Source organism: Furipterus horrens, unplaced genomic scaffold, assembly GCF_987537825.1.
Source record: "Furipterus horrens unplaced genomic scaffold, mFurHor1.1.pri manual_scaffold_6, whole genome shotgun sequence".
Lineage (NCBI taxonomy): Eukaryota > Metazoa > Chordata > Mammalia > Chiroptera > Furipteridae > Furipterus > Furipterus horrens.
The window spans coordinates 85,741,146-85,753,728 of NW_028327176.1; the positions used below are offsets into that span (position 1 = coordinate 85,741,146).

The window sequence follows — 12,583 nt, forward strand, 5'->3', positions numbered from 1 at the left end:
GGACTCTGCTCCATAACACAGTCAACAGGAGGTCAGCTGGGACTTATTTCTGGCCCCTAAGTGGGCAGTCTTGTTAGGGAGGAGAACTGTGGCCAAGAGGAGCTGCTGAAGGGGAGAGTCCTAGGCCTTGGGAAGCAAAGGGTGGGGCTTATTCAATTTCTATTTCCTTGACTGGCAGCTCAGGGGGGGCCCTCCCGCCTGGACATTCCGGAAAGTGATGTGGGTAGGGCGGGCAGGGTGAGCCACAGGTGCCAGCACTCCGATCGCATAAAAGGCTGAAGGTTGTTGGGGGCAGGGCAAGGGAGTATGTGACCTGGCCCAGGTCTGCAGTTTCAGCTTGGACACTGAGCCAAGCAGACATGCAGCACACTCTGGGAAAGGTCGTCCTGCCTCCAGCCCCAGCCTCTCTCCTGCCTTCCATGGCCATGTGGAGCAATTTCAGCCCCTGGCTCTGCCTGGTACCCTTGGTCCTGGGCCTCTTGTGTGGAGGTAAGCCAGGGTCACTGCCCCGGTTCCTGCTGTCCCCAGAATCCCTCCTTGGCCTTGTCAGGCCAGACTTCATCAGCCTGTCTCTTTAGATGTGAGCACGACGCCATTGCTGGTGGCTGAGCCCCAAGGCCCTTGCTCTCTGGAGGGAGTAGAGATCAAAGGTGGCTCCTTCCGGCTTCTCAAAGAAGGCCAGGCACTGGAGTATGTGTGTCCATATGGCTTCTACCCATACCCTGTGCAGGTTCGCTCCTGCAAACCCACAGGGTCCTGGAGCACGCTGCAGACCCAAGACCGAAAGATTGTCAAGAAAGCAGAATGCAGAGGTTGGAGGGCAGTGAGGGTGGGCATGGGCTGGCACAGGGTTAGAGCAGGTGGTGGCCAAGGTCCAGACTAGGATGAGATTAGAGTGTGTTGAGACCAGGCAGGCTGACAAGTTGGGCTGAGCAAGTGTAGGAGCTGTCTGGGGTTGGAGGGGGCAAGGAGGGAGGAGGAAGGAAGAAGGGGAGCTAACTTTTATTCAGCATCTACCCAGTACCAGGCAGCCCTGGCAGTTAACAAAACACGCAGGAATGGGAAGGGAGGAGCAGCAGGACTCCCCATGTGTTGAGGGATCCTGTTCCTATGGGACAAAGAAGGCGCTTTTACTTGGTGACAGGGACATCAAGACCAGAAGGGATACTCTAAAGGGCAACCCTTTTCTCTCAGTAACTTCTGCTTATCCCTCTCCCCCAAAGCAATTCATTGCCCAAGACCACAGGACTTTGAGAATGGGGAGTACTGGCCCCCCGCCCCCTACTACAATCTGAGTGATGAGATCTCTTTCCGCTGCTATGATGGTTACGTTCTCCGGGGCTCTGCCAATCGCAGCTGCCAAGTGACTGGTCGCTGGGATGGGCAAACAGCCATCTGTGACAATGGAGGTGAGAAGCATCACCTCCCCCCCATGATGGTAGCCTCTCCCTGACAACTCTGCAGCCTGAGGAACTGGTGCCATAACTCCTGTGCTCTACCTTGCCCTCCCGGCCTCTGGCTTTGGCCCTCACCTCCTTGTTTCATGCCTCTGCAGCGGGGTACTGCCCCAACCCGGGCATCCCTATTGGCACAAGGAAGGTGGGCAGCCAGTACCGCCTTGGAGACAGTGTCACCTACTACTGTAGCAGGGGGCTCACCCTGCGTGGCTCCCAGCGGCGAACATGCCAGGAAAGTGGCTCTTGGAGTGGAACGGAGCCTTCTTGCCAAGGTGACTCTTGACCCGTACCCTCAGGTCAGATCTTGCTCTCTCATCCTCAAGTCCCCACACAAGGGCACTGTCTTCTCCCTCTCCCCCAGCCGAGCTACTTTTCACTTCTAAACCTCCCTGCAGAACTTCCTCATTGCTGAGCCCTTCCCACTCTGCAAACCCACCATTCCTGTCTCTCTGGTCCCTATGTCCCTGACCCTCCCAGACATTTGACCTGATTTCTGACCTCTGCCAGACTCCTTTATGTACGATACCCCTGGAGAGGTGGCCGAAGCCTTCCTGTCTTCCCTGACAGAGACAATAGAAGGAGTCGATGCTGAGGATGGGCACAGCCCAGGTTTGAAGGCAGAGTGGGAGATGGGGCAGGGAACTGGGGGGAGAATGGAGAATGGGCAGGAGAACTGCACATGCTGAGCTTGAGTGTCTCTGGTGGCACCCAGGAGAACAACAGAAGAGAAAGATTGTCCTGGATCCCTCGGGCTCCATGAACATCTACCTCGTGCTGGATGGATCAGACAGCATTGGGGCGCGCAACTTCACAGGGGCCAAGAATTGTCTTAGAGACTTCATCGAGAAGGTGGAACCCCCTCACCCTAAATGTGGGCACCTTGAATGGGTCTCATTGCCCTGCCAGGACTAGCTTCCTGGTGTTCCCAGCCCCTCTGAGCAACAGGGTTCTGGAAACATCCAGGCCCTCCTTCACCTTTACCTGAAGCAGTTTCTTGACCTTTAACCCAGAGTCCCCTGCAAACCTCAGAGTGACCGATCAGCCCTTGAGTCTCTTATTATGTCCTTCCCTGTCCCAGCAATGCCATGACCCTTTGCTTCCCTCAGGTGGCAAGTTATGGAGTGAAGCCAAAATACGGTCTAGTGACATATGCCACAGACACCAACATTTTGATCAGAGTGTCCCAACCAGAGAGCAGCAATGCAGACTGGGTCACAGAGAAGCTCAACAAAATCAGCTATGACGGTCAGAAATCAGGAAAGGGAATGGTGGGAGGTTCACTTAGGGGTCAGTGAGGTCAGAAGGTTCAGGGTGTTGTGTGAGATCACACGGGGGACAGGGAGGACCACTTGGTAGTGCATGGTTAGCAGGGTCAGTGGGGAATGAGGCTTACTGGGAACGTGTTACGGGCTGAGAGGGCCACTTTGCAGTCAAAGGGAAGTCAGAGGGGTGACAATCAACTAAAAAAGTTGGAAAATGTGGGATCTATTGCCAACAGGCCTTTGGGGTTCAAGGATGTCTTAAGAGGACTAGGTGAGGTAATGATCTCTTTCCTTTCCACAGATCACAAGTTGAAGACAGGGACTAACACCAAGAAGGCTCTCCAGGCCGTGTACAGCATGATGAGCTGGAAAGGCAACAGCCCCCCCGAAGGCTGGAACCGCACCCGCCATGTCATCATTCTCATGACTGATGGTCAGAAGGGCCCTTTCTCCCTCCTGACTCCCCAATCTCTCACACCAGTGTATGGCCCTTCAGTCCATATGCAACACCTGCCTCATGGTTGGGGCCCTGAACAGTAATGGGCCTCAACTATGTTGACCTTTTTCTGTGACACTTTACAAGGCAGGACTCTCCGTAATCTATCACTTTCATTTCCTTCCCAACCTCCTTAACCAGCTGTGTCACTATTTCTAATTTATCTCCCATGACCCTCCTCCTTGCTTCCATCTCTTCTGCAGGCTTGCACAACATGGGTGGGGACCCAGTCCCTGTCATTCATGATATACGGGCCTTGCTGGACATTGGTAGGGATCGCAAAAACCCAAGGGAAGAATATCTGGGTGAGTTTTATTACCCAGAACCCAGCACCCTGCTTTCTCAGTTCCTGTCCCCCCGGGTCTGGACCCTCACTCTGCCCTTTTCTCCCTCAGACGTCTATGTGTTTGGGGTTGGGCCTCTGGTGAATCAAGAGAACATCAATGCTTTGGCTTCCAAGAAAGATAAAGAGCAACATGTATTCAAAGTCAAGGACATGGAAAACCTGGAGGATGTCTTCATTCAAATGCTTGGTAGGAAGATATCAGAAGATTGTAAAATGGTCAGGAAACTTAGCTCTCCCCAGATCAGATCCCCCAAGGTCACTCATCTTTCCTCTCCTCCCAAAGCCCTGGCAGTCTGGAAGACTGTCCTCATTCCCTTTCTTGGAGTGTCATTATTGTTTCCTGACACTGTCCTTTTCCTGATCTTAAGAGTCAAGAGTTCCAAATGAAATGAGATCTTCCTCTAGTCCCTTGTTTTACAGATGTGGAAATTGTGGCCGAGATGTCAAGGGACAACAAACTAGGAAGAGTTGGGCCTGAAATTAGCTAGGTCTCCTATCTTAGTCTCAAGTTGTTTTCACTGTACCAGTGATTTCTTGTCTTCATCTTAAGTAAACAGATACTCCTGCCTTACTTTTCGCCTTACGGGCTTCGGCTCCCATGGACATGTAGGTGTCCCTACCTAAAAGGTGCTGTCATTTGGAATGAAGTGTCCCAGCTTTCAGCTCATTCTCTTTTGCCAGATGAAACCCGGACTCTGGGTCTCTGTGGCATGGTTTGGGAGCACAGGAAAGGTACTGATTACCACAAGCAACCGTGGCAGGCCAAGATCTCAGTCACTGTAAGCACAGTTCCCATGGTGGGGACTTCTGGGAGGTGAGGTCAGGGTGAAATGCGGGTAGGGGAAAGGGCAGTTTCCATGTTAGATTGTGGTGTTTGTGGAAGCAGAGCTTTCCCCCTCTGCCTTTTGTCCCCAGCGCCCTTCAAAGGGACATGAGAACTGCATGGGGGCTGTGGTGTCCGAGTACTTTGTGCTGACAGCGGCACACTGTTTCACAGTGGATGACCAGTCACACTCAATCAAGGTCAACGTGGGTAAGGATGATGCAAGAATCAATTCGGAGCTCCACACTTTGGCTAACACTTCCCAGTTCAAGAGCTTACAGTCCACCTGCCCTCCGTGTATCCCCTTCCTTTGTATGCTGGATCAGTTAGGGATGCTGTGGGGCCAGAGGCAGGAAGCTGCCCACAGACAAGTGGGTGGTCCAGAGGTACCTGCTCTCCTTTGACCTTAGGAGGGAACAAGCAGGACTTGGAAATAGAAGAAGTGCTATTTCACCCCAAGTACAACATCAATGGGAAAAAAGCAGAAGAAATTCCTGAATTTTATGACTACGATGTGGCCCTAATCAAGCTCAAGAAGAGGCTCAAGTACAGTGAGACTCTCAGGTCAGACATCTGGCTCATTGAGAAAAAGCTGCAAAAGGCGGGGCTGGAGGACTGGAGCAGGTGGTTTGCCATCCCTGAATTTCCCCATCTCTCTTTAACAGGCCCATCTGTCTCCCTTGCACTGAGGGGACAAATCAAGCTTTGAGGCTTCCACTGTCAACCAGTTGCCAGCAGCAGAGTAAGCCATGTTCAGGGAGAACACTAGGGTGAGAGTCCAAGAGACAAGTGGGACATAAGAGGGAGCTACAGGAGGTACCCACCAAGCTCCTAACTCATAGGGAAGGGCTAGTCATTTGCTGAGATGGTGGTGGTGGTGGGGTAGTGCTGAAATGACCCAGTCTGTCCATTCGTCCAGTGGAAGAGCTGCTCCCTGCAAAGGATATCAAAGCTCTGTTTGTGTCTGAGTTGGTCAAGGATGGGAAGAAGATGCTGGCTCGGAAGGAGGTCTACATCAAGAATGGAGATAAGGTAAGAAATGTGGGATCCTAAGGAGTTCCGCTAAACCCTGCTTCTCCCTAAGCAAACTTTGTTCATCCCCTTCTTTTCCGTGCTTCCCACCTCGCCTACAGAAAGCTGCATGTGAGAGAGATGCTCAGAAGGCCCCAGGCTATGAGAAAGTCAAGGACATCTCTCAAGTGGTCACCCCCAGGTTCCTTTGCACTGGAGGGGTGAATCCCTATGCTGACCCCAACACTTGCAGAGGTAAGAAAAGGCTCTTCGGTTGTGCTGCAAGTTCCTGAGGCCCAAGAGTCTTTCCCTACAGCTTCTCTTCTCCTGTAGGGGATTCTGGTGGTCCCCTGATTATTCACAAGAGGAGTCGCTTCATTCAAGTGAGTCTCCCCTTTCCTAACCATAGGGAGATGCCAACTGGTCAGCACAGGCCCCAAAGCAGGAAAGGTCAACGGATGTGGCTAGAAAGAGGAGGGCCAAGCCTGCTTCACATTAGGGCTATTCCCTGAACTGGCTGGCTCAGGACATGTGTCCAGTCTGGGTGCTGCAGAGGATAGGATGGTGATGGGTCATTAGTCTAACTACTCTAGGTCAGTGCAGATGCAATTGGGAGTAGTTGTCCTTCCTGGGATGAGGAAGGAATTCTACCAAATAGCCATGGCAACCTCTCGCTCTCTCCAGGTTGGTGTGATCAGCTGGGGTGTAGTGGATGTCTGCAAAGACAAGCGGTTGCAGCACCAGGTACCTGCTCATGCCCGGGACTTCCACATCAACCTTTTCCAAGTGCTGCCCTGGCTCAAGGAGAAACTCCAAGATGAGGATCTGGGATTTCTATAACGGGTTTCCTGCTGCAAAGGGCCATGAGCTCAAATTAAAATGCTATGACAATACCTGTGTTCAAGATCCTTTTGGGGTAAGGGAGTGGGGAATGTGCACTGGCCAGCTTGTTAACACATGAAATCAAATCTAACAGCCGTTTTTAAAGGCTCAACCGCCATCCCAAGTGCTGAAAAACCAGAGGCTGAGGGAGATGTATGAGCTTCTACCTCAGTGTTTTACTGAGACCAGTGTTGGGGCAGACGAGGCACAAGAAATCCAGCTCCGTAACTAGAAGCCATCCACAGGTTTTCCTTCTAGACATCATCACTGTAGACAATCTGCTGGGTCCTTTTGTCCCGGTGGCAACCCTTATGATTGTTCTGGACAGCTAGGTTGGATGGAAAGGATTAGTTAAGGCCTGAAGGAGAGCACTGGGAAGACCCTAGGCCCAGGGTCTGATCACCTCACTCCTGGCCTCTGGCTCTTGGAAGCCCAGTTTCTATGCTGCCCTCTGGTGGTCGGAATGGCCAGTCTCCCCTTAGCCCCTGAGGTCAGTGGCTGCCAAATCACTACCAGGGCTAAAAATGAGTGGTATGCTGTTATCTTGGCATACGGGGATACTGTTAACAAATGTTTTGTTCTTAGAAAAATCCCAAATATTATTGTTGACACATGTGAATGTGCTTATTTACTGCCTTTAGTCAGTACATCAAAAATTAAAAACTAGAAAATCTCTAGAGCCCTTTGTTGATATGCTGGTCTTTTCTGAATCCTTCCTTTTATCTGCAAGGCCACTCTTGCTCTGAACCCCTTGTTTTGTCCATGCCTTTGTCAGGAAAATTTATTTCAGTTAAAATGGGTTATTCACACTGAGAAATACTACTTTTCCTATTAAGAGAACTCATTCTGGGGATAGCTTTGGCTCTGAGCATTCTCCCTGGAGCCTCAAGCTTTCCTTCCCTTTCTCTTTCCTCCCTGTACCCAGTGTGTCCCTCTCTTGACCCCATCGCCAAGGTTTCCATCCCTGCCACACTGGGGCTAAATTGAATGCCCCACACTAGCTCCCATCTCTCGGATCTTTGTACCCTGACTGCTGATCACGCCCTCCTCAAAGCTGGTGTCCTTTGGCTTCAATGACCCAGGCCCCCCTGGTGCTGCTCCCAGCCCTGATTCCTCCTGTTGTCTCCTTTGCTGCACTGACTTCGGCCTAACGTGTCAGAAGGGCTGGGATGGGTGGGGCATGAGGAACACAGCCCTGCTTCCTACCATATTCTCTGAGTATTTCCCAAGCCCAATCCTGGGCCATTTTTCCTCCCTAATGTGACCACCATGAGATACAAATGACTAATCTGTTTTCATTTCTTACTTCATGCCTGAGTTCCAGATCCCTATTCCAAATGTTTATTTTATAAAACCTACTATACCTTATCTCAAAATGAACAAGGTCACATGAGATGTTCATCTTCCTCATGAACTTGACCCACTTCCCCTTCTCCCCTGTTCAGTTATTGAAAGTTGCTTCCAATCCTTTTCTCTCCTTTCTCCTGCTTCCAACTGACAGAGGGCCTTGTGCACCCTCCTTCCCATTCCCACAGCTTCCCACAAATCCTGACCTCTAGGGAACTCAGGGACACGCAGGGAAACAAAACAAGGGGTAAAGGGTGGGTTACAGGATGAGGGAGGAGAAATCTCATTCTTACCGAGGAAGCCCCAGACGGACTTCCCAGTGGCGGCATCCAGCATGGGCTGTTTGCGGGCAATGCTGACTTTCAGCTGCACGGACTCCACCTGGGTCCCATTGAGCTGGGCAGAAGAGGGGAGGGGGCAGAGGATAGGGGAACATTACAGACAAACCAAAGGATTTCCATGAGTTGCCATCCTAGGAGCAGACTGAATAGAGATCTGAGAATATAAGGTTTCCTGTGTGAGTAGGGAGAGACTTTTTTGTCAAGAGGAAATGACTTCCTCCTGGCTCCCAAAACTTTTAAGAGAAAACATGAGGATGGCAGGAGGGGTGGGAGGAACAGATCTGGGATATCCCAACCTCAGCAACGGCCTGATCTGCTGACTCCATCTTTTCATAGGTGACGAAGGCACAGCTGGGATGAAGAGAAAACAGGGTTAATAGAGGGATTACGGGCTCTTCTGAACCCAGCCAAACCCATGCTTATAGGCCACTGGAGACATGTTGGCTTCTTCCCCTAGGCCACACACTCCAGTTCCTCCTGGGATTTACTGCTTTGCCCAATTGTCATCCTTACTTTCTGGGTGGGTCCATGGAGAGGTCAATGATGTTTCCAAAGGGAGAGAAGGCCCCACGGAGGAGGGTGGGTGTCATGTCTTCCCCATACACATAAAGAGTATTCCCCTTGCGAGGGGCCCGGTGTTCAGGGAATGAGTCCGACCCTACGGGATCACAAGACATACAGTGTCTCACTCTCCACTTTAAGAGTGCACTTTAGTTGGAGCCACCGGAATCCTATCTGAGGTCACTTTTCCCTCCAGCCAAGTCTACTCACTGCGGAAAGGGCCCTCTCGTTCTCGGTCCCGGTCTCTGTCCCGCTCCCGGTCCCTGTCCCTGTCCCGGTTCCGCTCACGACTGCGGTCCCGGCTGCGGCTTCGGGGAGGGGAAACTGAGGAGCGGGTGCCACCACGTTCTTCATAACCCCAGTCAAAGCTTCGAGGGAGGCCATCACCAGCCCCTGGACCTTCTGCCTCATCTCCATCTGGCCCCAGTTCCCGAAGCCGATCGCTGGAAGACACAAAGCTAGGGGAAGGCGGGCAGTGAGGGTCAAAGAGGGCCTTCACCTTTTCTTCTCAGATCCTGTGGAGATTCAACACTCCTTCTGCATCCCCAGCTCCTTCCATTCCAGGCCCGTACTTCCCAAGGACTGTCACCTTCCTCCGCCGACTGGGACCCAATCCTATTTGAAAATTGCTAACCTCTCATATAGAGATTTCCTTTGGGGACGTCTGGACAACTGAAAAAGAGACCAAGTTTCAGTTAAGATGATTCCTAGTTGCTGGCATGTGGGTAACCTCAGGGACAGAGAATTGGGAACTGTTACCTCCTGCAGATCGTCGTCAGCAGATATGCTCCTCTGGAACGGCTGGAAAGTGGGGACTGGTCCCTTCTCAGGATCCTGGAAGGTGGTAGAGACCAACCTCAATGTGTGAGCCGGAGGCTGCCTAACCACAGGACAGAGGGGATTCCTCTTCCCTTACCCTCTTCTCAGCTTCCTCTGGCCTATCTTTTTTTCCTTTAAGTTTCTTTGTACTTTTCTTATTTGATTACGTGGTATTTTAAGTAAATGACCCTAATATACCCTTAAAATACATAGTTTATCTAAACATTTCTTCAACATTCCAGCCTGTTCAACTACTGAAAACAACACAATGCAAGGGCTCTAATTCATGGATTAAAGCCACAGAATGTGTAAAATGGAGAATGTAGGTGTCATCCATTTTTTTCACTTTTCAGATAAGCTACCTGAAGCTCAGAATGGTGGAACAATTTGCCCATGATTGAACAGGCATTACTTTTTCCCTAAACCTACCTCCATTCCAACTTGGAGGGATGCCCTCTGATGTCAAGAGTCCCCTAAACAAGCTTTCTGCTTGTGCTTACTTTTAACTTCCCCTCTAGGGTTCGAGAACGTTTGAAGCCCGAGTTCTTGGTCTCAGCCTTGATGGCACTGATGGCTCCTGATTTCACCAGCTGCTTTGCCTGCTCTGTTGCGGTGGCTGTGTCCACCACAGGCTGCTCTGACAGTGCTAGAGTGGCGAGGGAAAGAGGCGTTATGTTGGCCAGGGGTGAGAAAGATCAGTCCCCTGCTCCCCATTTCCAGCTTATCTCTGTTTCCTGTCACTCACATCGTTTGACACCGCCCTGGCTGGCTGTGCTGCTGCTACTCTGCTTCTTCAGAGCCAGCAATGCCTTTTTCTGGGAACAAGAATGAAAAGAGAGAGAGGTTGGTGAGGGTCAGTGCCTGACCAGATCCTTTCCCAAGGCCCCTGGGCACATCACTCCAGCGGCCACCATTCTCAGAGAAAACAATGCAAATGGTGCCCCTGGAGTGGTTCATTGAAGCAGCCCCAACTCTTACATATATGGTCCACCAGACCATCTACAGTGACAGCAATACATAAACTATCCAAACCATGGTATTCAGAGGCTTTCCAGAGTATCATGTTTTGAAGATGAAGACAAGGAATTCAGTCACGGACCAGAGCCCCAGGTTATAAGCTGCAAGTAAGTATAAGCTTATGTGTCTTTCTTGGGGGATTCATTCACCCATCCCCTGTATATTTAACAAGAACACACTATTCATTACTTTATAACAGGGCTGTGCAAAAGTATGAGACAGAGTCACCCCAGCCAAGAAGCTTACAATGACTAAATTGCCCAGAATGTTTACAAGAGGTGCAAACTGCTTGAGAGCAAGTAAAATTTTTTTGATGTCAAATGGCTATCAGACTGGACCCTGGGTAGGAACTGCACAACAGAGACTGAGAAAAAAGGGCATTTTAGACAAAGAAAAGAGGGTGGCAAAATGCAGAGACAAGAAGCCTTTGGGAATGCATGTTTTGGAACTAGCAAATAGTTCTATTTTACTAAAAAGGGATACCAACTTAAGGCTTTGTTCTATAGACAATATGAAACCACTTCAGGGTCTGGAGAAAAAGGACAGAATCTTGCGTTTTCAATGGATCATTTTTAAAACAGTGAAAAAAATCTGTTTTAAAAAATACCCCACTAAGGACCATGTTTAGAGACCATTACAACAGTTTAGGTGAATGTCAACAAAGACCTGATCTATGGAATACACAGGAGAAAGTAAATGGGAGAAATTACTTTCAAGAAAGAATCAAGACTTGGCAAATGTTTAGCTATGCAAATGGAGAAGTCAGAGATGAGTTTTTTTTTTTTTTTAAATTGATTTTAGAAAGAGAGAAAGGGAAAGGAAAACATCGATTTGTTGTTCCACTTACTTATGTACTCATTCATTGGTTGAACCCACAACTTTAGTGTAACAGGATGATGCTCTAACCAACTGAGCTAGCTGGCCAGGGCAGAGATGAGATTTTTGATTCCAAACACAAAAGAGAATTGAATGTGATCAGTCCATATTTGGAAGATCAAATAAAGGAACTACAGTAGATTGAAATAGGTAGGAAGATGATAGTTTTATTTTAGATAGGAAGATTATTAGTAAGACATCAGATGGAATTGAAAAAACCTAACTTAGGAAGCACCAGCTTTTGTGATAATAAAAGCAATGGGAAAGGGAGACAACTCCATGAAAAACTGAGTAGAAAAGAGACAAGGCACACAACAAGACAACAGCCCACCTCTGAAGCTACACTGAGGTGACAGTCTCTAAATAGGAGCCAGAAGAACCCTCCATTCCCTCACACTCACCCCAAGTGGTCTCAGAGCGTAGAGTAGGTGAAAGGTTGGGCCAGGCCCCCACACACTCCCTCACCTTTTTCCTCAGTTTGTTGAACTTCTTCTGCAGAGCCTCCTCCTCCTCGCTCAGTCCAGGGGGTATCACCAACATGGTGGCTCCTGGTTCAGGGGCAGGGCCCAAGACATCTTTCTCCACTGTCACCACCCAGGGTTCACACGCCGTCTACTGTACCCAACCCCAGCCCTCAAGGCCTGCTTACTCCTGTGTGTCTCCTCTCCCTACCCCTTCCTTAAGCTAGGCTGCCGTCCATGCCCCCTTTCGTCGGGGTCAACCAGCATTCCCTCCTTTCTAGGAATCACCGACACCAGCGCCTTGGAGCACCACGTGGACCGGGAAGAAACACTCCCTCCGTCGCCATGACGATGGCACCAAAATCCCCCCCTTTCCCCAGTGGGGTTAGTAAGGCAACCGCCAGGTCCGAACTGCAGAGGAGGCAGTGGAACCCGCGCAGCGCTCTCAGAGCAACGAAAAAGAGAAGAACAAAAGAAGGAGCTCGGGAAAAAGGGGTGAAAGTGAGAAAGAGAAGGTCTTACTTGAGGGGTAGTCAGCCCGGACCCAAGGCCTCGGGCTGCGCCCGCGCGGGCAGCGAATCGCCGGCTCAGAGCGATGACGTACAAGGGGCGGAGAACGCGGTAACCTAGGCGGCCCCGAGGCGAAGGCACTTCCGCCCGGCCTTCCGCCGGTTTTAAGGAGGCCCCTCGGTGCATTCGTCCACGCCGCGGCGGGTGTGTGGCGGAAGTAGCCTTTACTTCCGCCCTTTTGGGGGCAGGACTTACCCCACGGCTCTTCGTTGCACTTCCGGGCTGCGGGGCGGCTACGGTGACTCCAAGATGATGGAGAGGGAGCGACTCGGTGAGAGGGGAGGAGGTGGAACGAAGGAATAGACAGGAATCAA

General features: G+C 50.6%; 2 protein-coding genes across 3 annotated transcripts; one reads left to right on the plus strand and one right to left on the minus strand.

The window, feature by feature from the left end:
* The first annotated feature begins 289 nt into the window (after positions 1–289).
* On the plus strand, positions 290–6,288 carry CFB (complement factor B). Its single transcript, XM_090282135.1, has 18 exons — positions 290–489; positions 579–812; positions 1,224–1,409; positions 1,556–1,729; positions 1,965–2,066; positions 2,170–2,306; positions 2,564–2,702; positions 3,021–3,152; positions 3,419–3,520; positions 3,611–3,748; positions 4,243–4,340; positions 4,477–4,594; positions 4,795–4,948; positions 5,050–5,126; positions 5,304–5,416; positions 5,518–5,650; positions 5,729–5,778; positions 6,080–6,288. Exons 1-18 carry the CDS (start codon positions 360–362, stop codon positions 6,233–6,235), a joined length of 2,373 nt encoding a protein of 790 aa, XP_090138261.1. The 5' UTR covers positions 290–359; the 3' UTR covers positions 6,236–6,288.
* A 145-nt stretch (positions 6,289–6,433) lies between these two features.
* NELFE (negative elongation factor complex member E) lies at positions 6,434–12,410 on the minus strand. Of its 2 annotated transcripts, XM_090282140.1 has the most exons (11): positions 12,222–12,280; positions 11,704–11,786; positions 10,091–10,160; positions 9,846–9,991; positions 9,286–9,360; positions 9,161–9,198; positions 8,737–8,984; positions 8,479–8,623; positions 8,262–8,316; positions 7,918–8,020; positions 6,434–6,605 (listed from the first exon to the last, which is right to left on the minus strand). In XM_090282140.1, the coding sequence occupies exons 2-11, from the start codon at positions 11,776–11,778 to the stop codon at positions 6,532–6,534; spliced, it is 1,029 nt and encodes a 342-aa protein (XP_090138266.1). In that variant the 5' UTR covers positions 11,779–11,786; positions 12,222–12,280; the 3' UTR covers positions 6,434–6,531. The 2 variants fall into 2 exon arrangements, with proteins under 2 accessions (XP_090138266.1, XP_090138265.1); XM_090282139.1 differs by lacking the exon at positions 11,704–11,786 and having other exon boundaries at positions 12,222–12,410.
* Between the last annotated feature and the right edge of the window lie 173 nt (positions 12,411–12,583).